Source organism: Phytophthora sojae, assembly GCF_000149755.1.
Source record: "Phytophthora sojae unplaced genomic scaffold PHYSOscaffold_1, whole genome shotgun sequence".
Classification (NCBI taxonomy): domain Eukaryota; phylum Oomycota; class Peronosporomycetes; order Peronosporales; family Peronosporaceae; genus Phytophthora; species Phytophthora sojae.
In genome coordinates this window covers 6,043,707-6,071,071 of record NW_009258115.1, presented here as the reverse complement: position 1 = coordinate 6,071,071, position 27,365 = coordinate 6,043,707, and the positions used below count along the sequence as shown (strand labels likewise).

The 27,365-nt window shown below is 54.7% G+C and overlaps 4 protein-coding genes across 4 annotated transcripts; 2 read left to right on the top strand and 2 right to left on the bottom strand.

Annotated features, from left to right (window-relative positions):
• The first annotated feature begins 319 nt into the window (after positions 1-319).
• On the top strand, positions 320-6,036 carry PHYSODRAFT_353517 (hypothetical protein). The gene has a single exon (XM_009517310.1). It carries the CDS (start codon positions 2,143-2,145, stop codon positions 3,589-3,591), a length of 1,449 nt encoding a protein of 482 aa, XP_009515605.1. The 5' UTR covers positions 320-2,142; the 3' UTR covers positions 3,592-6,036.
• A 3,881-nt stretch (positions 6,037-9,917) lies between these two features.
• PHYSODRAFT_552059 (hypothetical protein) lies at positions 9,918-11,684 on the top strand (the record flags this gene model as incomplete). The annotated part of the gene is made up of 1 exon (XM_009517309.1): positions 9,918-11,684. The coding sequence occupies one exon, from the start codon at positions 9,918-9,920 to the stop codon at positions 11,682-11,684; it is 1,767 nt and encodes a 588-aa protein (XP_009515604.1).
• Positions 11,685-12,160: 476 nt separating this feature from the next.
• PHYSODRAFT_293907 (hypothetical protein) lies at positions 12,161-13,582 on the bottom strand (the record flags this gene model as incomplete). The annotated part of the gene is made up of 2 exons (XM_009517308.1): positions 12,161-13,111; positions 13,187-13,582. 2 exons carry the CDS (start codon positions 13,580-13,582, stop codon positions 12,161-12,163), a joined length of 1,347 nt encoding a protein of 448 aa, XP_009515603.1.
• A 519-nt stretch (positions 13,583-14,101) lies between these two features.
• Positions 14,102-27,307, bottom strand: PHYSODRAFT_473768 (hypothetical protein; the record flags this gene model as incomplete). The annotated part of the gene is made up of 2 exons (XM_009517307.1): positions 14,102-14,509; positions 14,585-27,307. The coding sequence occupies 2 exons, from the start codon at positions 27,305-27,307 to the stop codon at positions 14,102-14,104; spliced, it is 13,131 nt and encodes a 4,376-aa protein (XP_009515602.1).
• Between the last annotated feature and the right edge of the window lie 58 nt (positions 27,308-27,365).

The window sequence follows — 27,365 nt, the reverse complement described above, 5'->3', positions numbered from 1 at the left end:
CGGAGGCCTTGATGTCAAAATGCTGTAAGCTGTTGAGACTGCAAAATCCGTGTCCAGATAACTCAATCGTGAGGCGAAATAGTCATCAACGGCAACACTTATTGCGTAGGACGCGTCATCGCAGCCTTGCGGTACCGAAAGCAACACACCTTCGGCATCAGAACGGTTGAAATTCAAGGAAGAGCTCAAAAGAAAGCTTTCCCCGTATGAATCTCCTTCAAATAGTTTGCCAATATGAATAGCCGGAATCGTTCCTGGTGCGTGCGTCTCACAGCAGCAAACGGTGTCGGTGTCGTGATCTCTGAGCAGCTTAGCATTTGACTTTAGGTGGTTGAACGCCGCCACGTTGCGGCTTCGATCCGTCGCTAAAGCATTCAATTGAATTTCTTCCGTGCTTTCCGGAACGTGAACACAGCACTCACCACTCAGCAAAAAGTATACTTTGGTTACGCCATCGTAAGCCGGGTGCAACCTTTCACCAGGTTCGAACACGTGAAGTTGTAGCTTTTGAGCAAGTTGAAGTAGAATATCATGCGGCAGCTTTCGGAAGCATTCGTAGCGATGGAGAAACCGCTTCACTACTCGCATGACATGTTGGTCAGCTAGCATCGCTGTATCCAATCGAAAGGGCGCTGTAGAATGCAAATCTGGCTTGTTGAAAAGGAGATGAACATCGCTCAGTATTCTTGCTTCCGCCTCCACGTTAAACCGTGCGATACGAAGATAATCCGCTTTCGTGACGAAGGCTATCACTGCGTACCAAAATCAACAAGTAAAAATAAGACCCCATATTTTGCAGCAGCCAAATGTACAGCGACCAAGATTCTTACACGAGGTGGTTTGCGCCAGCACTGTCGTCTTCCGAAGAACTGCACCAGTAGTAGCATCCTTTTTGAGTGTCGTGCCAAACCACAAATATGTTTTAGCAAAAAGGTAGGCAGTATCCCAATACCGTTCCCAGCGCAACTACCCACCTCGCCACAGTTCGATCCTTGGTTGCACGTGCCGATACACTTGCCCAACCTGTCGACACCTTCGCCACTCCTACTACCTTGAGGGTGATCTCCAGCATCTTCCTGCTTGGAAAACACCAACAAAGACCCCAAAACGACAAGAAATCGTCCACTTGTATCGTCAATGGCATCTCCTTGTCGAAACACCGCCTCCCCATCATGCACGACTCGGAAGTGCAAAACTCTGGCCAGTGCTGCATGCAAACACGGCATTTCCGGCCGTTAACACCTAAACCACCCATTCCACCGCAACACCACAAAGTGTCCCACCGTCAGTGGAAGCCGAGGACAAGCCGGCGTTAAACCTGCTCCGCCGAAGGAGCTCTGCCTGGTGTGCCACACAACGTCAGCCCAAGCAATTCAGCCACCCAACCACCACTTGAAACTCTCCGCACCAATAGCTTGACGTCCACGTCTGAGCGGCAGTGGAACCTGTTGACAGCCATTTCCACTCAGTAACTTTCCCTCTAAAATAATTATTACCTATTATTTATGCAACAAATTAGTAAAATAACCTACGGTTTAGATACGATCCTCCGCAGCAGAGCTCTCTTCTTGTCCGCGCAACAGCCGTCGACTTCGTACGGGAACGCGTCGCGGAACGAGGTGCATGTGTGCGTGGGGGCGGCCGCCCGCCTCGAGCGCAGCAGCCGCAGCACGAGCGCCGCCGCTCGCAGCGTGCGCCACCGCCGGCTCGGGCTCATAAGACGACTTCAACCTGGTTTTTGGGCCAATCGCCGCGCAGGATTTGCAGCACTCGTTTCGTTGGCTGAGCCGAACACGCAGAGCGGTTTCGCGGGGCATACAAAGCGCAAGGTATTTTCGTGGCAGCCACTCGCCCGGCCTCCGCACCCCTTTGTCAGTTGTCAGTTCACTCCGTCCGAGCGTCAAGCAGCGCTCGCTTAGCTCCAGCCTCAGCCTCAGCCCCCCCCCTCCCTCTTCAACCATGTGCGGCATTATCGCGTTGATGCTGGCCAACAAGTACGAGCACTGCAACCAGGGGCTCTACGATGGACTCACGGTGCTGCAGCACCGCGGACAAGGTAACTAACTAGGCCACGTCAGGGGGGTTACTGCTGGGCTAACGGATACTTGCCGCTTGTTGCGAATTGCAGACGCTGCCGGCATCATGACCTGCGAGAAGAAGCGCCTGTTCCTGCGCAAGGACAACGGCCTCGTGCGCGACGTGTTCAAGCAGAACCACATGCTCAACCTGCGCGGCAACATGGGCATCGGCCACTGCCGCTACCCGACGGCGGGCTCGAGCTCGAGCTCGGAGGCGCAACCCTTCTACACCAACTCGCCCTACGGCGTGGCGCTCGCGCACAACGGCAACCTCACCAACTCGCACGAGCTCGTGGACCAGCTGGCCAACACCAACTTCCGCCACGTCAACACGGACTCGGACTCGGAGCTGCTGCTCAACATCCTGGCCGACGAGCTGCTCAAGCGCGTGGACCAGCCGCTGGACACGGAGATGGTGCTGGACGCTGTTGCGGGCGTCTTCAAGCGCTGCCGCGGCGGCTACTCGGCCGTCGTGCTGATCAACGGCTTCGGTATCGTGGCCTTCCGCGACCCGCACGGCATCCGCCCGCTGGTCTACGGCACGCGCAAGTCCCAGCACGGCACTGACTACGTCGTGGCCTCGGAGAGTGTGGCCATCGACACGCTCGAGTTCAAGACGGAGCGCGACTTCGCCCCCGGTGAGGCCATGGTCATTAAGCAGCGCGGCGAGATGACCACCCGCAAGTGCGTCCCCGACGCTAAGCTGTCTCCCTGCATCTTCGAGCACGTATACTTTGCTCGCCCGGACTCGTTCATCGACGGCGTGTCGGTGTATCAGGCGCGCCGCAACATGGGTGCCAAGCTGGCGGAGAAGATCCTGCGCGAGCGTCCGGACCACTGCATTGACGTGGTTATCCCGATCCCTGACACAAGCCGCACGTCGGCTCTTGAGGCCTCGCAGCGCCTCAACATTCCGTACCGCGAGGGCTTCGTCAAGAACCGCTACATTGCGCGTACGTTCATCATGCCTGGCCAGGTTGCGCGTAAGAAGACTGTGCGCATGAAATTGAACGCCATCCGCTCTGAGTTCGAGGGCAAGGTTGTGCTGCTTGTGGACGACTCCATCGTGCGCGGCACGACCTCCCGCCAGATTGTTCAGATCGCTCGTGAGAACGGCGCCAAGGCTGTGTACTTCGCGTCGGCTGCGCCTGCCATCCGCCACCCCAACGTGTACGGTATCGATATGCCCACGACCGAGGAGCTCATCGCCTTCAACAAGACCGAGGCCCAGGTCGCGAAGGAGATTGGCTGCGAGTGGATGATCTACCAGGACCTGAAGGACCTGGAGGACTGCGTGCGGCAGGAGAACTCGGCGCTGGAGAACTTCGATTCGTCGTGCTTCAACGGCCAGTACGTCACGGGCGACGTCAACCAGGCTTACTTCGAGCGGTTGCACGCTGAGCGTTGTGACGCGCGCATGCAGGCCAAGAACATGGGATTCACGCCGTTCAACCGCACCATCTCGACCCCGCAGTCTGACGAGAGCATCGACATGTACAACGCGCCGCAGTAAACTGGGGAGTTTATCTGGTAACGGCAAAGCTGAACGAGGGAACCAGTCCAATTACAATGAACCCCTTGCGGGCGAATGGGCCCCGTGGTAGGGGCCGAGGAAATGTTCCGGATCGCCATGCTTGCTTGGCTTCCTCATCTCTCCGGGGCGTACTTTATCATGGTGGGGTCTTCGGGCCTTTTCCTCTGTAGAATCTACATAGAGCAGAAATGAACTCAGTTTCTTTCCAAACGCTCCCATTACACCATGACCCGCAGGAAGTGTGCTCTGTAAAATCACGAATCAAACGAACAAATAGAACTTTCGTGATGAAATGCTGCCGCATGCTGCTCAGCATCCCCCACACTCTGAAATTTGCTAATTGTATGTTGGGCAGGAAATGCTGCCCATGATCCATGCTACTTCATCTACTGGAATGGCACGCTGTTCTGCGCGAAATATGACTGCAGTGCCGTCAGCGTCGCAGGTGTCGGCAGTTTTGTCTGAGCATACGCCAAATGCTGAAAACACAACAAAATAATCGTCAGAGATGATACATCCCCACCCCAGCGCATTGAATGAGCAAAAAAACAACTTACCACGCCAGGCTTAGAGGCCGACAACTTCGCAATTGACTCGGCAAGGTAGCGCGTTGGCACCGGGTACTCCTGTAGGTGGTCAAGCGGCACCACAGACGCGAAGAAAAGCTTTGCGTAACCAGCTTCGTATCCCGTCTGTTCCAGTTCCAGCAGCGCTTCATCCTCGTCCTTGACTGCAGCACCGCTTTCTCCAGCTTCCTCGAGAACCTTTACCACTGCGGCCAACATTTCTGTCCACAGATCCAGGTCCGCCACACAAAGCTCCGTTTCACACATCAAGCGCGTCAGGCCAATAACACAGGCCTTTCGCTCAGCAGGGGTACGACCGCGAGCGTTGCACGTCAGCCAGACAGACTTGATAAACATGGTCGACATTCCCTTCTGAAGAGCTTCCAGAGATGCCAAAAATGTGTCTGGGCCCAGCTTTCCGATCAGCACAGAGACCGTGTAGATCAGTTCCTTCGTGTATCCCACAGAGTTGCGGCCAGCCATACGAGTCTGCAACCGAATCATGAGGATTTTGACGATTTCGTTCAGGAAGTTCGCGTACGCTTCACGGGCCATGAACGCGAAAAGACCGCGGAGCAACGAAAAAGCGTTCGCTTCAGTAGACCTGGACGAAATGAGCTTCTGGAAAACACCAAGAATTCCCTGCACCGACTGAGCAACATCATTCGGGGCCTTGCGCATGTACGCCTCAATGAGCTTCACAATAGCCGGAACGTTGCTTACACGCTCCCACAGCGTAGGGTTCAGTAGCACCGGGAACATACTCTTGTACGCATCGGAGACGCCGCTCGGTCGGAGTTCGAGCATCTGTGCCAGCACCTGATACACGTAAGGCGACAGTGCATCGACGTCGTTTGTCAGCACCTTCTGGAACGGCGGGAAGAGCAGTTCCTCGAAACGCTCCGTCGCGGCTGGGTTGGTTTTGCAGACGTTCAGGATCATGACGGACAGCGACTCGAAAAGGTAGTGGCTGAACGACGGGTTGCTGGGGTTGGCGCAGATACGGTTCAGGATACTGGTGAGCTTGTTCACAGCCATATCTGTAAGCGGCAAAATGTCCTCCTTGGCCACGTTCATCACCCGCATAATCACCTTCATGAGGTAGTCGTTTTCCGGGTAGTTGGGCTGCTCAAGGATGTTAAATACGTGCTCCAGCAGCTTGCCTAGGTACGGGGCAAGACGCTCCTTCGAGAATCTCAGCGAGCCGGACGGGTCCTTCACGGTAAGAAGGCGCTCGAGGCAAGCAGCAGCGTAGGTGTGCACCACAAACTGCGACGGGTCCATGCAGTTCATCAACAGAGGGAAGAGCTGGTCCATGACTTCCACCGGCATCTGACTACGGAATGTCGAGACAAACTTGATGGCATCGGCCTTCAAGATGAGCGATGCCTGATTGGGAGTCGACAGTTCTGGAAGCACCTCCGCCATGAAAAAGTCCATCAGCGGCACCCGGCTGTTCACCTCAGATACACCACGCAGGCGCGACTGCTTCATCGCGGAAATAGCAATCACCAGGTTGATCGACACGTCTTTCATCGCCCAATTCCGAGCCGGGTCGGCCTTGTACTGCTGGAGGTGGGTTTGGATCGTACTCATACAGATTTGCGTCACAGCCTCGTCAAAGTTGCCAAGCAGGCCACGCACCAAGTCGCGCGCGGCGCTGCGGCGGCTGTCACCGTCAGAGCCCTCAATATCGCGGCGGATGTAGTCCATTGGGTTGTCCTCGAATAGCTCCTCATCCGACGACCGCAGCTGCAGGTTCTTGACCACGATTCCGCACAGCTCCGAGAGCACCTGCGGCGACTCAAACAGCGCGCGGTGGAACGAACGCGAGGCCACCGACGTCAGGAACTTCATGCATTTGGCGGCCGGCTCGTCGTGCTTGGGGAAGAGCGTGATGCGGTTAGCCAGAAGGTTCCAAATCACCTCGGTAAACTTCTGCAAGAAGGGCTTGAACTCCTCGTCGTACTTCTCGGCATACAGGTTAATGTTCTCAACGATCGCCACCAGGAGCCTGTCGATCGGACCGGGCTCGTCCTCATTGTCCGTGTCCACCAGCGCCGGGTTCTCGTAGCTGAAGTAGCTCAAGAACTCGCCCATCCACTCGGAGATGTGGTCCTCGAAGTACTCAGGCAGGTCCTGCCAGTTGAGCGAGTAGAAGATGCGGCTCATGTACCGCAGCGCCGCCATCATGAGCGCCTGCTGCTCGGTCGCAACTCCCGGCGCACGCAGCGCGACGCCCGTCTCCTTGAAGAAGACGAGCAGCGGCTCCTGGAAGGCCTCGAGACAGTGCTTGAGCTCGCGGAACAGGTCGTCGGACTTGAAGACGTTGCGGAAGCGCTTGAAGATGGTGTTGGCCGTCATGAGCACGCCGTTCTTGACCTGCCAGTCCTGCTCGGCCTGCAGCTTCTGCACCAGCTGGGCCAGCAGGTCGGGCCACTGGGCCGGGAAGTCGTACTCGCCGATGGTGGTGAGCGCCTCGATGAGCTGCTTCTGCAGCGTCTCGGGCATGCGGCACATGAGCTCCACCAGGTGCTGCTTGACCAGGTTCTTCTCGTTCTGCGGCACGCAGCCCTGCTTCTCCGGGTCCCAGTTGTGCTTGATGAAGTTCTTGAAGAGCAGCGCGGCCGCCAGGCGCACCTCCTGCTTCTCGGCCGCGCTCTCCAGCACCTGCAGCAGCAGCAGCACGTAGTTGGGCTGCGCCGACAGCGTGTTCAGGTACGCCTCGGCGCCCTTGCGGGTCTCCGCGAAGGGCGACAGCGTCCCCTCCAGCGACTGGCGCAGCATGGGCATGTTGGGCTCCGCCATATCTGCCGAGATCTTGCACTCCAGCTACTCCTCTCTCGGCTTCACTATGAAAAATAATAGCCAGCCACCGTTCTGGAAGGGAGCTAACACATGAAGTGACGCGTAAGTTGTGTTAGTGTGTACCACGCTATTGATACTTCAGATATCGCTACTTCAAAGTGGGTCCGCATTCTCCACACTTGAAGCAGAATTTAGATTGGCATCGACCCGGGTCATGACGATGGGGGCGGAGGACGACGCGCTGGCGGCGGACCTGCTGCAGGTCAAGAAGCTGTTCGCCAACAACCACCTGAGCGACGTGCTGTTCATCTTCTCGTCGGACTCTGGGGAGACCGGTGGCGCTAGTGGCGGCGGCAGCGCTGCTGCGACAGCTGACGACGAGTACAAGAGCTCGACGGGGGGCCATCTCATCCCTGCGCACCGCCTCGTGCTGTCGCTGCGCAGTGGTGCGTTCCAGGCGGCTCTATTGCGCGCCAAGAGCAGCCAGGTGCCGGGCCAGGTGCGCTTCCCGCTCAAGATCCACGTGCAGGACACGCCCTACCGCGTGTTCCACTCGATGCTGCGGTTCCTGTACACAAACGAGCTGGGCACAGAGGCGGAGGAAGGCGGGGGCGGTTTTGGCAGGAGACAGAGAGATAGAGAACAGTTCTGGCAGCAGCTGCTGAGAGCGGCGTTCGTGTACTTGGTGCCGTCGTTGGTGGACATTTGCGTGAAGAGGATCGTGGAATTTTTGGTCTTAGAGGAAGAGGGTGAGGAGGACGCTGACAGTGAAACGGCGAAGGTGAAGGCCGAGGACCGGAAGCTGCGGCTCCAGAAGAAGACGCTGGATGTGCTGGTGTTTATGGATACGGTGCTGGCGACAAACCCTCTGACTGCTCGAAGAAGAGAAGCGTCGGATTCAACTCCGCCGTCGACGCAAAATGGACGGCGATCTTCCAGTGAGCCAGGGGAGGCAGGTGGCTCCGTGTTGTCACGATGCACTGAGGCGGTACATGAACTGCAGAACATGTGCCTGAAACAGCTTCGGCATATGGATGAAGCAGCGTTTGAGGAGCTCTTACAGAGCGACACAGGGAGGCAGTGTTCGACGGAGAGGCTGTGTGAGGTATTGCGAATGCGATCGGATACGCCGTTGGTTGTGGCGATTCGATATCAACTCGGCCGTGTGGTGAACGAGTTGCTGAGACTTGGAGAACCGCTGGAGCATGTTGGAAAAGACGAATCGGATTTACCATTGGTTGCTGCGCTGAAGACGGGGAACAATGCAATCATTCGTCGCCTGCTAGTTGACGAAAGTGCGCCATTCTTCCTGTTGACTGATAAGGTTCCGTTGATATTCTTAGCGAGTGCAAGTGGGAACGTACAGCACTGTGAGATCCTTATCGTGCAGAATGCAGCCGATGTTAACCTTATATCCCAGCTGAAGGACGGAGACAAAGAGATTACAGCGGAGTTTGGGCATCAGCAGACACCCTTGCACATCGCTAGTCGAAAGGGTCACAATGCTGTTGTCGAACTGCTGCTCCAGCATAACGCGGCATCCAATCTGCCCGATGAGGAAGGCAACACGGCACTGCACCACGCAGCAAACATCGAAACAGTTGAAGTGCTCCTGAACAGTGCTTTCAGGACGAACGCCAACATCCCGAACAGACGAGGGCGAACACCACTGCACATTGCTGCCGCGCGTGGAGACGTAGCTGTGGTGGCTTATCTGATTCGTCATGGTGCCGAACAAGATATTGTGGATGACCAAGGTCAGAGTGCATTCCACCATGCTGCAGCCAACGGCCATACTGCGGTCACTCTGGTTCTGCTTCACGAAAACGACGCTACCAAGACTAAAAGCTTAGCTACGCCTGCTGATCGGAGCAGTGAGAACAACGGGGCGGCTGGAGATACTTTGGCGAATGGATCTCAAACGCAAACAAACAACACTGGCGAAGACAGTGGAGAAGAGAACGCAGAGGAGCAGGAAGAGGCAAGTGGATTCGACATCAACCAAGAAGACTTGAAGGGTAACACGGCACTTCATCTTGCGGCCATGTCGCCGTCCGAGCGGTGCCAGAAGATGCTCCAGCTACTGCTGGAAAATGGAGCAGATCCAAATCGGGCAAACTGGTTCGGATACACTCCGCTGCATCTCTTCTGTTCTCACCAGAGCGGCCCAGCATCTCTTATCAGCGCATTTGTAAGTTTCGTATCTGCTTGGTCCATGTGAACCGTGAATTTACTTTTACTGTCGAATTCGTTGTGCTGCGTGCAGATCGAGCATGGCGTGAATATCCATGCACAGAGTCTAGACGGTAGTACAGCGCTGCATCTGGCTGTTGGTCGAGGAAGCGAGGACGTAGCTGTCGCGCTGGTAAGTGCCGGCGCTTTCGTGCACCTGCTGGATGCAGCCGGTCGCAGCGTGGTGGACCTCGTCGAGAGCACGAACCAGGGTTCAATGCTGGTCCCAGTCCTGCGCAACCTGTCGCATCCGCCTGAATGGATCGGCGATGAGCAGACCACGGAGTGTTCTTCGTGTCATACGACGTTCCGACTGGCCATGCGCAAGCACCATTGTCGTCATTGCGGCCGCACCGTGTGCTACAACTGTAGTAGCAACAAGATCGCCATCCCCAAGTTCCAGGTGCTCAAGCCAGATCGCGTGTGCGACACGTGTTTCGACGTATTATCCTTCCGCAAGTTACTATAAGCACGAAGTTGCCATCAAAATGCAAGCACACAACGACAGCAAGCCCTGCCGTCAACCCTCGTCGTGACCAGATGGCTACACTATGCTCTGATTGGTCAATACTCCAGCATCGGTTCAATCCCATGTGGGTGGACATTCAAGAACAAGAATAGCTCCTCAAGACCGTCGCCGCCAGCTCCGCCCGCCGCCCCCATTGTCGCCTAGAGCTTGCATCGTCCCCTCCTCGTGTCATGGCAACTCGTGCTGAGGTGCCGCCGCCTGCACCCGCGTCGCTCGCGCCCGAAACGACGCCACAGGAGCCGCAAAGTGGGGACAAGGAGTTCTTCGTGCTGAGCAACCTCGTTGGCGTCGAGCTGCGCTGCGTTGTGAACCCCAAATGGCCGTGCGAGGCGCTGCTCGGTGCGGCTGCAGAGGCCTACCAGGTCGCCTTCCCGAACAGCGAAGTGCCCGAGTGCAACGTGGTCTTCCACCGCAAGAAGCAGGAGTTCCTGGTGGCCGGCACGCCAATCATTGAATGCTGCGCCAATCGCGACGAGCTGGAGCTGGGCGTCACACTACCTGCGCGCGCTAGTGCAAACGTTGATGATGCAGCATCCGTTGCCCCGAGCAGCGTCAGCGGAGTCGACAGCGACGGTGAGACGAGTGAGTTCTGTGTGCTCTTTCATAAACTGCCGCTGGGCTTTACCATGAAGCGCGGACATGACGGAAACACGGAGGTGGGCACCATTTACCCGAAGAGTGCGGCGACACACTTTCCTCGCTTGACACCGGGCGTGACTATCGTCAGCATCGCTGGTACACCGCTCAAGGATATGGGCCTTCGACAGGTACATGACCTGATCAAGAACGCGGAACTGCCTCTGGAGATTCATTTCCGAGGACCCGAGCTGGCGCCGTCACTCACGCCAGGGCAGCAGGAAGCATCGCTTTCAAGACTGTCGGGGTCGGCGGGACCGCCGCCAACTCATCCTCAGCAGGGAGGGCGTCGTAGAGGGTCGTTTGACCGACGCAGTGTGCGGAGCAGCGGTAGCAACGGTAGTGGCCGCAGTCGCAACAGTCGTAGCAGCGGACGGGGCAGGAAGAAAAGTGGTGAGGTCATTCTTCAGCAAGGTGGTGACAATCAGCAGAAGGGCGAAGGCGGCAAAATGCGGGTCCAAGCAGGAGCTCATACCGATGCCAGTGACTCGAATCAGCGAGGCGGGCCTGAGGAGCATGAGGCTGATAAGTCGGCTGAGGCTGAGCTAGTGGAACAGATCGAGCAACTCAAGGTGGCACTGCTGCGCAAACACGAAGAAGCGAAGCAGATTGCGCGTCAGCTAGAGATGTGCTCCGAAAAGCTTCTTGCATTGCGCGGTGAATCTGCTGGTGCGGTGCCTCGTGGCCAGCAACAGCAGCAAAAACAGCAATCCAAGCAAAATGGCACCCCACGTTTGCGTCGTTCAGCCACGTCTTCATCGAGCAATGGCGGATCCAAGGTTCGCCTGACTCCTGAAGTCTTGGAGGCCATGGACCAAAAGGCGGGGCTCCCTCGGCGTGGCACTGGTGCATACACTTCGTCGAACGTGTCTTCCATCTCGGGGTATTCTGCGCAGTCCATGCCTGCAGCTCGCTCTGCGAGCATGCGTGCCCGAAGTGCTCGCGCGGCTGCTCTTGCCAATGCTGACAACGTGTCGGTATCGTCGTACACATCGAACTCATCGAATACGTCTGCACGTCGCGGTGGCAGTCGCTCGCCTCGGGGCACGGCGCTACGGAACCTCAACAAGCGGTACAACTACATGCCGCAAAAGTATGCAGCGAACACAACGGGTGCTTCGGAAGGAGGGTCCACGTCATTGTCTTCGCGCGGTGCCGTGATGTCTCGTGCGCGCATCTCGCGCGACTCGTTCATTACCAAGAGCGAGAGTCCTGGTGTTGGGTACTACGACGTGCAAGTCAAGGATCGCGTCAAAGGGGGTGAAATTGGCGACTCGGACCGCTCCCTGCCGTGGTCTTGAGCGCACTCAGTACGTCATCTGGAGATTGCATGGTAGCAGTGTAAGAAGCAGTGCCGATGTTTGTCTCCTCCATATCATTGACGCATCGATAGGACACGACCATGGTCCTCGTTTGCTAAGAAGCCACACGCGAATTAAATCAATAGACATGCCACTTTCATCAAGGTGAACGAGTGTGGATCGTGTTGTTATGAGCTCGAACTCCCTCGATGAAGCAAATGAAACCCTACACTGAAGTGTTTGTAAATCTACTGAATGACGCATGGAGAGAACTCACACGCACGCTAGCGCCAACGCTACGCTCCCCTGTCACGGGAGATCGGGTTTGTATCAAAGCAAGCCCAACCGCCCAGCAGGAAGAAGCCAGCCGCGACATAAATACTTGACTACGCCCTAACAATTATTCGCCTCCCTTCTCTCGATCGCTGCAGCTGCGTTTGAAGAGGCCGCGACGAATGTCGAGAAGTTCCAGCACCTCAGAAGTCGGCCACGCCGGTAGGGGAGTCGTCCCGCTCGTAGTTCTTGTTGCGAGGGCCGAAGGTCGCTTCAAAGTGTTCCCACACAGCTTGAAAGCACGGCGCCACCTGCTTCTCGTCGTAGCCCGTGAGCACGGACAGCTCGTCCCGCCAGAGTGGGGTGACCCCGAGCGCCTTGCGGGACGCCACTAAAATACTCGCGGCGACGACTGACGGTCGGTACACCTGCAGCGAATACTCCTGTAGCACGAGGTCCACGAAGAACTCTGCGTACTTGCAATAGTAGCCGTGCGCTTCGTCCACGAGCTCGGATCCCAGCAACCTGTCGTCGGCGAAGAGCACGGTCTGGCCAATGTAGTGCTGCAGGAAGTGCAGCGGCGTCACGACCGTGAGTCGCCATCCCAGTCTGCAGGCACACAAGTACGTCACCAAAGCAAATTTAGCGCAAAGGAGGTTACGGCACCACACGTGTCCACTTTGCAGCAAAGCAAAACTCCCACTCAAAAGGGGGCCGTTGGTGGTTTGCTGCTGCGTGACGAACAATAAAGACCTCACGCACTTTTGGAAGATGTCGGCCTCGGCGTCGCTGATCTCCTCGAACGAGTACATGCGGTTGCCCATCTCCCAGAACTCGGCCATGGGCGGCAGCTCCTCGTCCGTGCCCAGGAACTTGAGCGCCATGCGCAGGCAGCTGAGCGCCAGCAGCTGGAACCGGTCCTTGCGGGGCAGCGGCGCGTCTCGGGCCAGCATCTTCTCCAAGTACCCCACGGCGGCGTGCACGTACTCCTTGCGCATGCGTAGGTGGGTCTCCCCCACGTCGGCCATCCACTCGACGAGCACGCGGCGGTACTTGACGTACTCGTACTGCTTGGAGAAGTCCGGGCGCACGAGCTCCTGGCGCAGCATGGCGCGGTACACGATGTCCACGTCGCGGTCCTCCAGTGCCACAAGCTACGGAAATGAAATCATAGGACAATAATTATTGTCATAAAAATATTGTCAAAGTGAAGGGAGGACATGACGTACATTTTGCTCCTCGAAGGAGAGCTCGGCGGACCAGGGCGCCTCCGACGCGAGCAGCCCCAGCACCTCGCCCGCCTCGGACTCTTGCGTGCTCATGAGGTCTTCGTCGTCCAGTACTTCGTCGCACTCGAGGCATTGCGCTTCCCACTCCATGGTTGAGACGACGTGCAAACGGAAACTATCCCCTGTTGCCTTTGAGCTGCGAGAGGAGGGAGGAACCGCAGGGAGGGAGGGAAGGGGGACGAGGGTTCGGGTGCTGCTGGCGACTTGCCTTGCCTCCGGGGAGATCGCTCGCTCGCCGAGTGTGTTGTTGCCCACCGCCACAAAAGCGCAAATGCAAGACGAAGGCAATGCGCACCCAGAGCAGCACCTGGCACTGCTATGTGCGACCCGCCCCATACTGAGCCCAAGTGTTGCGTTGAAGCCCCGTTTCTGGCGGGAGATCCCTCTCGCTCATCCCCTCTTGAGGCATTTCCACTCGCCCAAACGCCTCATTGGAGACCGGGCAACTCAAACTACTGCCTGCGATCGGCTCCGGGGGGCGTGCGGCATCGCTAGCGGCCTAGGACCAAGCGCATTGCTCTTGGAGCTGTGCCAACACTATGCCGGGCCAAGAAACCCGCGCTGGGGGCGACGTCGGAGACTGTCGCACAACTAAGCAACACCGTATTTGCCTTAATTAAGCAGCCCTAGCCCGGATATGCACCTAAAATAAAAGTGAAAGGCAACACTGCTCAGTGGGCGCGCCGTTGCGTTGCTTGGATGGACAGCGCGCAATGGAGCCTCGCGTTGTGGACTTTGCCGATAGATATACTATTCAGTGGGTGATATTGGCCTTGGCACTATGCTTTCGGCGCTGATATGATTATGTAGCCATCTGTGTCCCTCAAGCGCAGATGACCCGCAGGTTGTAGTCTCCTAATCATCCAACTGGGACAGCATTGCCACTCCACGAGCCACCCAATGTGCTTCGGGCCTGCTTGTCGGCAGCCGGATGAAGCAGATGAAGTTGGTCGAGTGGCCAGTTGTAGACAACGTGCCTCGCCTCTCGCTGCGAACATGCAACAACACAAGTATCATCATCCAACCGGTTAGACTCGCGATATCTTTAAAACACCGGATCCATTGCAGTTGCAGGACGCACCTCGTCTTGTAAACCGGGCACGAGTACGAGCTGCGCTGGCTCATTTCGGTCTTCTTCACTGGCCGGAACAGCAGCACCGGCGCCAGCGAGAACAGCACCTTTGGGTCCGACTCCGCCAGCTCATTCGTGGATTTATCCCACTTGGCTCCTTCGAGGAACAACCCCCGCACATATACGCCGTCCTGGCAGCACAACACACACACATACAATTGTGTAAGTTTTAGCTCAGCGTGTTTCCAATCTATGATCGACCGTACCTTTGGTGGTTGCGCGTAGTCGTTTCGCGGCATGGGTTCGTGGTCGAAGCCTAGCTGGTCAATTGGAAGGGTGTACTTACGCGCGTAGTTCTGACTGGCACCTGTGAGGAATGCCTGAGTGAAGAAGAACCCAGAGATCCAGAAGACGACGGGCGGCTTCTCCAGCAACCACTTGTTGAAGAAGGCGATTCGCTCCAGCAAGTCGGTCACGTAGCTACCCAACGGCTTTAGAGAAGGGTACGACTTGGACGCCCAGAGAGCAGGGATCTTGCCGTAGAATAGGCTCTTGGACACGTTCTCGAGCTCTGCAGACATCACAACAAGACCCTTGAGAGCCTTTTGCAGGCTTTCGAGACTCGAACGGATGGTCGACATGAGGTTGTTGAAGCGAACGAGCTCTTGGCAGAGAACCGTGTTCATGGACTCATCCCAGCGCACCGGATAGCGGATTTGAGCCACCTCCATGTCAAAGTTTGGTGGCAGGCGCTGCAGAATGTCGTTGGCTACGACCTCCACCAGCTCTTCTTGGGATCCGCTGCTGCCTTCGCTGCCTCCACCCGAACTTTGTGTGAGTAGCACGTCTCGGCAAAGCTTGGCAGTCGCATTCTGGTCCTTCGTGATCGTGGCATTATCGTGGAGTCCAAACACCCCCGGTGGGGCTACTAGCGGCAAACCTTCGATGAACTTGAGGTACGAGTCGTAGTCCCCATCAGGTGGCATAGTGTACACTCCTTGCTCATCGAACGCGTAGCCTTCTTTGAACACATCCAGGCAGTAAAACTTGCCCAGAACAGACATGAGTGTACGACGGTCCTTATCATCCGTCACGCGCCCGCCGTAGTTACACTCGCCGGTGCAATAGTTGAGCGCACGCAGTGGCAACTGCACGTTCTCATCGATAAACATCGCTAATTGGCGAATGCTGATACTAAGGTCGGACTCGTTGAATTCGTACTGAATATTCCATCCAAGCGGTCCAAACTGCCGACGCTCACGCACCAGGGCGTGGAAGAAACACAACGAGTACAACAACACGCGGAACTCGGTGCCTTTGACCACCGATTCCAAGAAGCCCTTCTCGCCTATGGGGTCGGACATGTACGAGCCCATGAGGTTTGCACGCAGGCCTTGGGGCGGTTCATTCGTCATCTTGACGCCATTTTGCAGAACCGCTGCTGGAAACACATCGGACGGGTATGTCGTGCACCACAACCGGAAGTCAGGGTGCGTGTTGTCGAGCTTGATGTCTTCAGCGATCTTCTCCATCACGGGCATCCAGCTCGGCGCTAAATGGCAATTTTGGAGGACGACCCACGATCCCGCCTCACGAGCACGAACGATCATGCGCTCAGCAATGGGGCCCTGGCCTTGGCCTAGTGAAATCGTCTCTGCCTTCTGTCGAAGTGAGTCGGCAAACTTGAGCACGGAGCTGATTGGATCCGATCCTGGTGACAAGATGAACACCAAGGGCGATGATACGCTGCTGTCTGAATACGAAAGCGCCAGATCAAACTGCGGGGGCTTGACGAACTTTTCGCCCATTTCCCTCACAAGGAACTGCTGGATTCCTACGACCAACAGATCTGGACGAATACATCGCAGTCCCAATAGCCGACGGAACTCGCTCACTCGGCCCATTAGTCCGGGGAACGGGAGGGTGTGACCGATTGGACTGTCGTACACAGCCTTCCACTGGTCCTCGCTATCGATGAACTCCTCGATGATGCCGTGGAAGGCTGGCAGAGCACTTAATCGTGAAAACTCGGCCCACTGCTTGTCACTGAGCCACAACTTGGCTGGGTTTGGTGGTGGCTCCGACAGAGCGACGCCTCCAGTCAGCAAGAAATACCACTCGTTGCTCTCAATCTCGTGTTTGCCTTGCTTGATGGAGATGCACAGCAAGAAGGAGAACATGAGTTTGTCCTTTTCCAGCAAAGAGCGGCAAATATTCCGATAGAGTGAGTACGTGAAGTGGGCGTCGAGGTTATGCAGCCGTTGGGCCAGATCAGGTGATCGATCACTGTTGAGGATACTCGCGATAAACAGGTTGATGAACCACGACAGTGAGTACTGGTAGACCGGCTCGATGTTGGCGAGCTGGTCGATGCAGAAGAATAGCACCTGGCTGGAATAGGCCACCGGTTTGTACCCTTGTCTGACAGAATCAATCTCAATCTCCGTCTTCTCGGCGACCAGTTGCTCCTTTTTAATCTCGTCTGCGACCTGTTTGCTCTGGTTCATCGTGTTGATAGCGTCCTCGTCCTCTAAGATATTTCCTTGGGATGATGATAAAATATTCAGGATCTTGTCCTCGATCTCCTTGAGCAAGCCCTTGTTGCGAGCATTCTGCACAATCAACTTGTTCTTTTGTTCTTCCAAGTCAGGCCTCTCCTGAGCAACAACAATCCCCAAAAGTTGGTCTTCAAGGCCGTGCGGTGTGATCATGAAGTTCAAAAGCGTCACTTTCACCGATACTTCCGGTAGATAGTGCGGGTTCCGGTACTTAGTCGTAATGTAGAAGCGGAAGTTCTCAGCATACTCCACAGTCGAGTCGCCAAGTCGAATGCAAGTCACTCCGCCTTGCTTGAACGTTTGCTTCAGTAGCAGCGGCTCTAGCGAAGGGTCCAGCTCTTCGCCGACATTCTCTAGCAGAACGGGAGTGCCAAATTGTACGGCGTTTTCTAACGTTCGCATGTAGTCTGCATCCGTTAGCTTGATCACCGTCATTTGGTTTTCTTTCTCCATATTACGAATCCACTTGTTAGCTTGGCCCTGCGGATCGATCATCAGTGGCCATCGGCGTGAATTGAAAACGATGATACCGTTGTCTACAGAGAAGCCGTCAGTGGGGAGTCCATCGATGTTCCACTTCCGAATTTGAACTGCGTCGCCGAGTGATCCATTCAGAGACGGCGAGTCGCTGCATGGAATGTCAAGCTGCTTGCAGCGTGCTACCCAATCGTGCACTGCATCCTGCCGATACAATGACGTGAAAGGGCCGAGGTACGCAACGACTCCTGCCGATATCAAGACATCTCCTGTCAGTCGGCTGTATTGGACTGCCAACTGTTCTGCGAACTCCGTCCAGCGTGTCTTCTCACCACCAAGGCTCTCAATCAGAGTGGACGCTCGGACAAGCTTCTTGCCAGTAAGATCCACTTGGTATTCGAGGTTTTCCTTCTGTTTCGTGGCGGAGTCGAATTGCCGCTGCAACTCGGCGAGTCCGTCTTCGACCTCTTTCAGCTGCGACAGCTTCTCGTTTAGCTTTTGCATAACCTCGCCAAGCTGCTGCTCAGCTACCCTCAGCGCTTCACGCTTGGGTGCAACTACCTTGGAGACGTTGTCATACAGTGCCATGGCGTGCACCCACTTACATAGTCCTGCCGCTGCTTTCGAGGCCTTCTCAGCCTTTTCTGGGCTGAAATTCTCGTCCGCGATATACTTGCTCGTGACAATTTTCATCGTTTTGGGGTCAAGGTTGTCCTTGTCGAACTTCTTCAGCGTTGTGATAAACGTGGGGTCGCTGAGCATTTTCTGCGACGGACCCCAGTAGTCCATGATACGCTTTGAAGGATCCTGAGGGTCTGGGATACGAGCAGGTTTGATTCCAAGCATCACACAAACACCTTCGCACACCAATTTCACACCTGCTGGGGGGTTGCTCATGGCTTTGACTTCGTTGATTTCACTCGGCTTGATAGTGTCGAGGGCCTTCAAGGCTTCTTCCAGAGCTGGGATGGCTTCGGCCAAGTCTGCCTCCACGCTGGCTTTCTGCAGCTCGCACTCTGCCTTCGAAGCATCAGCTACTGCAACGTCAGCTTGCACCTCGCTTCGCTGAACTTCGACCCCAGGAAGTTTGGCCTTGATTTCCTCCATCAGAATGTCCGTATCCTTTTTGGACTGATCCAGAACTGGTTGCAAGTCTTCGAGCTCCTTTCGCATCACCGCCACGTTGTTCTCTGCGAAGTTGATCTTTTCGAGACCGACCACGTACCGGTTGCGAGCATTTTGTACTGCTTCACGCCGACGCGCGAGGAAGCTTTTGAATGCCACGATGAGCTCGAGATACGAGGTCGGCGTGACGTAGTTTTGGCGACGCAAGGATTTTAGGAATCTGTCGGATAGATCCATCACGCTTACGTGGAAGTACTGACAGGTGTCCACAATGGCTTTACGAACATTTGCACTATCCATCTCCACGTCAGCCAGGAATTTCTCGGCCACAGCCACCAGAGCATCCGAAGGCCATGCAGTGAACCAATCGATCGTACAACAATTGATCAGCGACGGGAACTTCCGCAATCTGTCTCGGAAGGCGTCTCCGATGGGGGAACATGCGAGAACAATGTGCAAGTTGCTTCGCACTCGTTGCAGGAAAAATGCGTACAGCTGGGTCTGGTTCATGTTGTCTCCCACCGCCTTGCCAAACTTCTCTTTAACATGAGGTCGAACAGCTTCACAGATGCCCACCCTCTCATCATAGGGGAACAAATTTGGGATCTCTCCAGAGTTTAGCATGTTGTTGATGTCTTCCACAAAGCCGTCATACTTGATTTGTGTATCACTGAAGAGGAACACAAGCGGCCTCGCGCCTGTGCCAGCCATACGCAATACATCTTTCATATCTTCGCGCCACTCCGTCATCGTGTAGTTCTTCGAGATTTCGATCTGCTTGATCTCAAAATCAACAATAAACGCTGACAATCGCGTCAAACTTTGGCGACCACTGCCACCCACGCCAACAAGAAGCGCATTTCCACCGGGCATGTTGAGCACGCGAACAATGCGCGACAAATGCTCAATAGCAAACAGGAACATCACGAGATTCATGGGCTTGCGGCTGATGCCATTGTATTCGGTCAAGTAGCCGTCCAGACACTGAATGAGCTGAGCGATGCCGTCAAAGTCGGTGTCCAAGCGAACATCCACCTCCTTATAGAGCCTCGGGCTGGCATCAGGGTCCATGTAGTCACCAAAGAACAGATTTCGCATGTCAACAGCCGAGACTGGGCCCTCACGCCCTCGTTTAAGGCTCGTAAACACCTTGTCAAAGTTCGTCGCGAAGTGCTTGATGGTGATTTTCTTTTGCACGTCATTAAACCACTCGCGGTCTTCATCATCGATCAAACGGTCACCAATCACACGAAGAGATTCGTGCACCCAAAGCTTCACCAGACTGTTAGCGTTGAATTGGTCGTTGGGCACTACGAGCATAATTCCTTGAACAATTCGAGAGAAGTCACGAAGGTTAAATGTGTAATGGGACTTTTTGGGAGTAGGAAGTAGAGCAGTCATAGCAGATTGATACAGCTCTAGTGTCGCTGATACAACCGCCTCTGAGAGCCGCTTCACCTCTGGGATGAACGGATTAGAGCCAAAGTACCAGTCCAGAATCGTGGTGAAGATGCGTGTGAGCGTCGTATCATCAAACTCGGAAAAGCACAGCAGGTTGAAGTGCCGAAGCAGTCGAGGAGTCACGTGGTTTCTTCCTCCGCCGGGGGGTCCCATTGCAGCTAGCACGATAGTGTCGACAATTTTCCGCCATGACATTTCCTTCAGGTCGTAATAGCCTTCACTATCGATAAGCTGTCTCACCAACTCGATGGGTGGCTGGGCACCATACGTCTCCACTAGTGGCATATTCAGGTCGTCGACAAATACGATAGCGTTCTTGCCCAGAGGGGGGCCGAACACACCCTTGCGTCTCTTGTCCAGCTTCCCGTCAATAATATTCTGAGTCATGTTCGCTGACGTTTTCGCAGAGAATGACAACATGATCACAGAGTTCTGGTCCTGAGGCAGCACCTCATTCAAGATAGAGGTCATGTAACAAGACTTCCCCGTTCCTGTAGGACCGCAAACAAGCACCCTCCTCTTGTTGGACACGAGAAGCTGCACCAGATACTCTAATTGCGCCGTGAAGATTGTCGGTACTACGATCTGGTTGAACGGTGTGTTGGGCTGAATCACATACGCTTTAAGCATCTCCTCCCACTTCATCCACTTGCTCTCTTCGATGTTAAAGTAGTAGTCGTGCAGGTTGCCCTTGTTAGGCATTGGGAGGGCCAGTGCGTACGTATTTTTGCCGTCGTCGAAAGCAGGTTTCTCCCACTTGCGCACCTGGAGTGCGCGGCTCACCACGATGTACTTGCTCTCCAGTGTCTGAATATTTTCCATGATGGAGCGAACGAACTCACAGAATCGGGTCCGGCCTTCGGAATTAATGGTCTCGCCAACTGACCAAGTAAGCGAAAACATGAATAGAGCTTCGATGGTTGCTTTCTTCTTAGACGCTGCATCCTTTGGAAGCTTGCACAACTGCGCCTCAAAGATGTAAATGAGACTCTGGACGAGGTTGGTATCAACGGTAGGGGAGAGTTCAACCAGTTCTTTTCTGACAAACGCGATGCATGGTTCAACTAGCCACGAGAACAGGAAAAAGATGAGGCTTCGCTGCTCGCTGTTGATCTCAAACGGACCGAACGGGGGCTCCTTGCTTCCTTCTGGCACTGTGATTGAGTCTAGCCATGAATTAAGCACCGGAATCCAGCCTAGCTGCTCTGGTTCCATGTAAATCATACCACAACGAGACACTGTCGCAGGTGATGCAACCAGCAAGTCCATCGGCTCGAACATCATACTCATGACCGTGCTCATCGCAATAATCTCGCCGCTCATCAAACACAACTTACGATTGTCGTCGAGCACGGTGTTCATGTTTTCGATCCAGACAGCATCAACAGGGCCATCGAACATAAGCCATTTACGATCCGGCGAAGGGTTATTAGCCAAGTTGCGGTAGTTGATGGCGAGCACGCCGTCATTCCATTCGTGGGAGACGGCATCGAATTGACCATAAAGCTGCCCCATCGTCACGGACTTTGGGTTGATCACGGATACGATGACATTGGTATAGCGATGGTCGTTGGGGAACTGCTGGTGTAAGTGAGCTAGCACTTCGGATAGAACCCGCCACGAGCACGTCTTCCCTGAGAACGGCATTCCTACAACCATGAAGCCGTGTCGCACGATCATCATCTCGTAGATCTGGATCACCTTCTCCACAAAGTTCGGCACGGGCTGTAAGTTCATTTGTTTGCACACATGGTTAATCGAGTTCAGCATGTCGGCTCGGTCGGGTGGGTCGATAGTCACGCCAGGGAACAGATCCGACACGATACCATTGAACAGAGGAACATCAGGAGATAAAAACTTGGGCAAGTTGACGTCGATGATGGATCGTAGCACCAGTGTATCTTCACGCAAATGTCCCTCTGCACGCTTCAAGTTACCCGCGGCTCGGAGCACAGCCATGACGGCTCGCATTCCGTAGTCGTAGTGAGATTGGGATGATAACTGCTCAGAGCATAGAGTATACGTCGTCGTGATTTTCTTGGACAGAGCGCTAGCATCCATATAGCCGTAAGAGTAGAGCATGATCTCTGCAATCATGGCATAATCCGGCACCATCATCGCCACAGTTCGGAAGAGCACCTTCAAGTTGTCAGGCAGTTCTGCTCGCCCTGCATACCCAGGATTCATCGTGATGAAAGGACAGCACGTTGGGTTGAGTCGTAGCTCAGTGCCCTCGAAGATAAAGCTTGCCAGGTTCTGTGCCTTTGCCAGTTGAATGCAAAGAATCTGTTGGGCGATCACCGACAGCACCTCCAACTGAATACGATTGAACTCATCGAAGCACGCCCATGCGCCAGAACTTGCGAGTCCCTTGAAGAATTTCCCCATTGCAAGATAATCGAGACCGTCAGAGCAATTGGTAACCACGCACTGGATAGCGATTGCTTTCGCAAGATCTTTTGTCGTCTCGGTCTTGCCAGTACCAGCAGGACCCTCCGGCGCACCACCAAGGTTAAGGTGAATCGCCCCCGTTAGAGTTCGGTAGCACCTATCCGTCAGCGGAGTGATCACCAAGCGCATGCTGTTTCCTAGGTACTCAAACGCGTACAGAGCCAATGTGTTGATCATTCGGCATTCGAGTGTATGCGGCTTGCCAGTTGTCGCCGAGACACCGCCTTGGATCCAGTAGTACCGCAGTTGAGCAAGCCAATCGAAGTCGGATTTATCCGTGATCTTCAGGTCAACCAGCTCAGCGATTGTGTCTCGGTTGTGCACATCCATAACCACAAGTGCTCCGAGAGTAATACGAATAAGCTTCGGTAGTTCACCGCGGACCATCTCAACAGTTCGCTTAAGCTCTGTCCTGAGCACTTCCAAGTGGTTACTTAACGCGTTAGGATCCTTTTCGCACTCATTGAGTGCTTTCTCGCTCTGTTGGGTCCACATCGTTTGGTTCACAGCCAGAACCACTTGTCCGGGCCACTGCTGTACCCACTCTAATCTGTCTTTGGTCGGGTAATCCATGATAGATCCATCCAAATGGAAGGCAACGCTCTTTTTCATAGTCATTTCAACCTCCTCCAGCCAGACCTCGACATTTCCTCCAGAGTTGTTCGGATTGATGAGATTTTGCGAAATCTTCTCATACCGGAAGGGCACTTTCTCCATCTCCGGACTAAGCATTGCGGTGATATCCAAATTGTCCTGGAACTCAAGCTGAGAAATTCCATCGAAGGCTTTCTTGAGGTGGGGCTGGACACGCAGTGGGTCTTTCGTTTCGGCAAGGATTTCCAGTAGCTCGTCGTTAGACAAGAAGAAGAAACGCGGGAAGTATAGTCGCTTCGTCTCCAAGTAGTCGTTCAGGCCTTTCTGAATCGTGTCCAAGTCCATGTTAGACTGTTGCAAACTCGGTAGCAAGTCGCTACGCTCTGCCACCGTCAGAACAGCAGGGGATGCAACCGTTTCTTGCATATTGCGACGCCAGTTCGAGTCGACTTTGCGGAAAAGAGCACCTTCGGTCGGCATTTGCCGCATAATATCATCCGAACTAAAGATTGGTTCGAGGTACAGCCACGTTGCTTGCACCTTAATCCAGTTATCCATGATATCTTGGATTGAGATGAGCATTTTCTCCCACTTGCTGATTCGCTCGAAGTACGGCTTGTTATACCGACTTCCACGCATGGACTGGGTCTTGACGATCTGGTCGTCGATAATTTGCTGGATTTCATCTGTAGAGCACAGGATAGAGGTGCCTGTTGACCGATACTCCTTCGTGGAAAAGTTGATGCCCACCCACTCCGTCTCCATTTTGTCGAGCGCTTTCTCTAATGAGTACTCCTTCGAAGCACTGACACAGGTTTCTTCGATTGCGCCCGTGAAGCGGTGCAAGCCGAGCTCTATCATCTGATTGATATTCGATCCCTCGTGAACTTGGACCTCAATGCCCGTGATGCGTTCAATCTCTTCCCAGTGACGGTCGCGAATGCCGGGGGTGCACAGCAGCACCATCAGCGGAATAATGTTATCAAGCATATCATCCAGCGTTTTCTTCACCTCCTGAGCCATCGTGATTGCCACCGCGTACACGTCGGTATTCTTTTCACACTCCTTAATGATCTTCACGATAGTGCGGCGGAACTGGTCACAGTCGCGCTCTATCTCTTCAGCATTCACAGTCGCTAGCGGAGCCTCACGACTAAACGTCACCTTCTCCATTGTCTGAGAGATAGTAGACCACAACTTCTCGATGGGGTTGAGCATGTCGTACAGATCTGTCAAGGCGGTCTGGTTATTCGTGATGCTCATACCCAGCATCGCTTCTTGCTCTTTGATGGACTCAGCCTCAGCTTCGGCATCTTCAAGGGATTTCCGCGCCGCCTCGATACGCTTCAGAATACTCTCCGAGTCCGCCAGGTTCGCATAATCTCGCATTTTCTCAATACGACGTTGCAAGGACGAAAACTGGCTCGAGAGCTGCTCTTGGCGGCCCTCAACAATAAGCTCCAACTCGTGTTGCCGCTTGGTCTGGAGCTCCATACTTTTCCGCTGGAACCCTTTAATGTTCTCTGGCCAACGAAATGTGTTGAAAAAGAGTTGGATCTCCTCGCGAGCCATTTGAAAGTCGAAATCCTTGAGAAACTGAATGCAGCGACACACATCGTCGTAAAATTTGGTGTTCAAGACATCGATGAGCTCAATGCTCGTGACGTAGAACTTGTCAAGTGCCTTCAGCTCGAAAGAGTCCAATGGTTCCGTCACCAGCTTTGCCCCAATTTGCTCATACTCTGCGATCATCGAGCTCATCTGTTTGGTATTGTCGGCTGACACTTTACTCAGAACTTTGTTCGCATGGGCTTTGATCTTGTTCACTAGCTTGACTTTCACATCGGTACACGAAATTGCCAAGAGCTTGAAGCTGTATTTGTCACAGATCTCGTCCTTCACGCGGCTTTCCAGAACCTTCAGCTCATTGAGCTCGTGACGGTACACCAAAAGTATATCATTGGCCGTCTTAGGCTCCGTCGTTCCTTCCCCACGCAAAAGTTTATCACTTGATTCAATCAACGCCTCAAGTTTAACCTCATATTCCCCATTGATAAGGTAGTCATAGGGCTGGAACAGCGCTAGGATCTCGGTCGGGTCGTGCATGTGCTCTGCGATAAGCTCAGCCAAAGCGTTTTTCGCTTTTACGACAAAAGTGTCGTCGAGTGCCATTGTACTTGGACCAAGTGTGGCTGAATTACGTAGCTTCGAAGGAATTTTCGTTTGGCCGTCAATCCGAGGGAAATTGTGAGAGGACTCGACAATGATGTCGACACAGGATGCAATCTTCTCGCGCAACGCATTAGGCGAAGGCTCAATGAAAAAGCCGTCTTGCGTTCTCACGGTTCCGTCGCTGATGATAGTGCAGTCCACAGACAGAAGCAGCGCAGATTCGCCATTGAACGTAGGGTTCGAAAACTGTCGAATGAATCCAACGAACGTATTCACCGACGCTTCAACAGATTCCCTCAAATTCCTTGCCATCAAGACCGCCGCTGCGTCGAGAACACCGACAAAGTTTTGGTACAAAGCTGCTTCGGGGTCTTCGGAATTGGCGCTTGAAGTACCCAGTCGATCTGGCTGGGGTTTCTGGACTAGCCCCTCAAACTCCAATCGGTCTCGTAGAAGTTTGTTGTGCGCTTCATGACCCGGTGATCCTCGCGATGGGTCACCTTTGGATTTAGAGGGAGACGCGCGATTGCTAACAGCAACACTTCGTACTGCCCCTGCCGCTCCAGGTACAACCGTGTTTTCCGCTGGATTGGCACTGGTGCGGATAGCATAGTAATGCAAATGCAGTGCGCACTCATTTACTCTCTTCGCCGCAGCAGAAACCCAGCACGTCTTCAAACAATCCTTCACGAGATCCGCGCGTCTGGAGATCGCGTCTACAAAGTGATCAACGGTTTTCGGCAATGTCGCCCGAAACTCGGGACTATAAACGTCAACGAAAAGGATCGTCGAGAAAGTAGTCCCTCCTCCAGTCGTCGACATTTCCCATTCAGGCGGCGGTATCTCCATAATCCACTGTTCCTGGAGAGCGTAAGTTACTGGGTTGATAGCAAACAGGTATTGCTGAATTCGACTTCGTGCTAGTTCCGCTCGAAAACTGTCGATTCCGGTTTGGCGCAGAACCCGCCACGCGTCCGACTGGTACATCTCGTCTGTCCACCATTTCTGCTCTGCTTGTAGAAACGGAGGGTAAATGTTCATTTTCAGGCATGTGTTCGCGTCCAGAAGATCGTATGAGAGCATGCTCCGCGCAACAGTCTCGTAGTAGTCTGCGTACACTTCCTGGAAAATCTCGGCGATCATGGCTTCACTTCGATCATCAAAAGTCTGCAGGCCCTCAGCATCCAATCCAGTTGGCGGTGGTACTTGGAGACGTCTAAGAATGCGATGGGGGCGATCCGGGGCCATAGGCACGGTTCTAGCAGCAGCCAGATACTGATCCACCTGCTTCCAGTACGCCTCCATCGTCTTCACGTAGCGGCGCTTCTCCATTTCAAACGTTCTTGGGGTAGCCTGCACCGGTTCAAGCTGGAGCTGCTTGCTCGTTTTGTTTTCGTTCACGTCCAGAGAAAACTTAGTCCGCGCCTTGGGGCTCCGGTGGCGAGGTTTCGTAGGAGACGGAGAGCGGAAGATACCCTGACTATTTTCCACATGCCGGGCGTAAGCTCTCGATCCTTCCACGTACACACTAAGCTGCTCCCCATCCGTTGTTTCCTCTCGTGGAGAGATAGAGCCGTCCTCTTGCTTCTCACCGAGGGAAAGGGACGATCTATTCGGTGATCCCCGCTCGAGCACCGGACACACTGCCATGGGACGCAACGACGGCGATCTCAGTGGCGACTTGGTGAAGGTCACGGGCATGTGTGCCTCCCTCTTTGTGAAAGTAGAGATCTTCTCGATCGTGAGCGTCCGTGCTGACTGTGTATAGAACGCTCCGATCCGGTCACTCAGGCGATAGTACCCTCGGTCCTCCACACTCGCCGCCACCTTCTCTCCAGCGCGATAGGACGCGTGTAAGAGCTTCCTCTGCTTGCGAGGGGGCTCCGTCCCTCGTGACAATGGGCCCATGAGTCCTCCCAGCGGCCCCATCGTCTCCAGCATCTCGTCCTGCGAGCCTTCGAGTCGGTTGATGCGTCTCTCCGACCGCGGGCTCGCGTCTTCGGCCGAGTAGTCCCGGACGTCGCAGTTGCGCGTGTTGATGGCGCACTGCAGCATCTTGAGTCTCGCCAGGCGCACGGGGCTGCGTTTGGGCGAGCCGCGCGCCACATACGGCGACGTGGCGTCGTCCCAGACCTTCGGCTGGCCCTTCATGGCCACCTGCAGAGCTCTCGATCTTGACCAAGGCACGACCAGCCGCACCCCGTTTTAC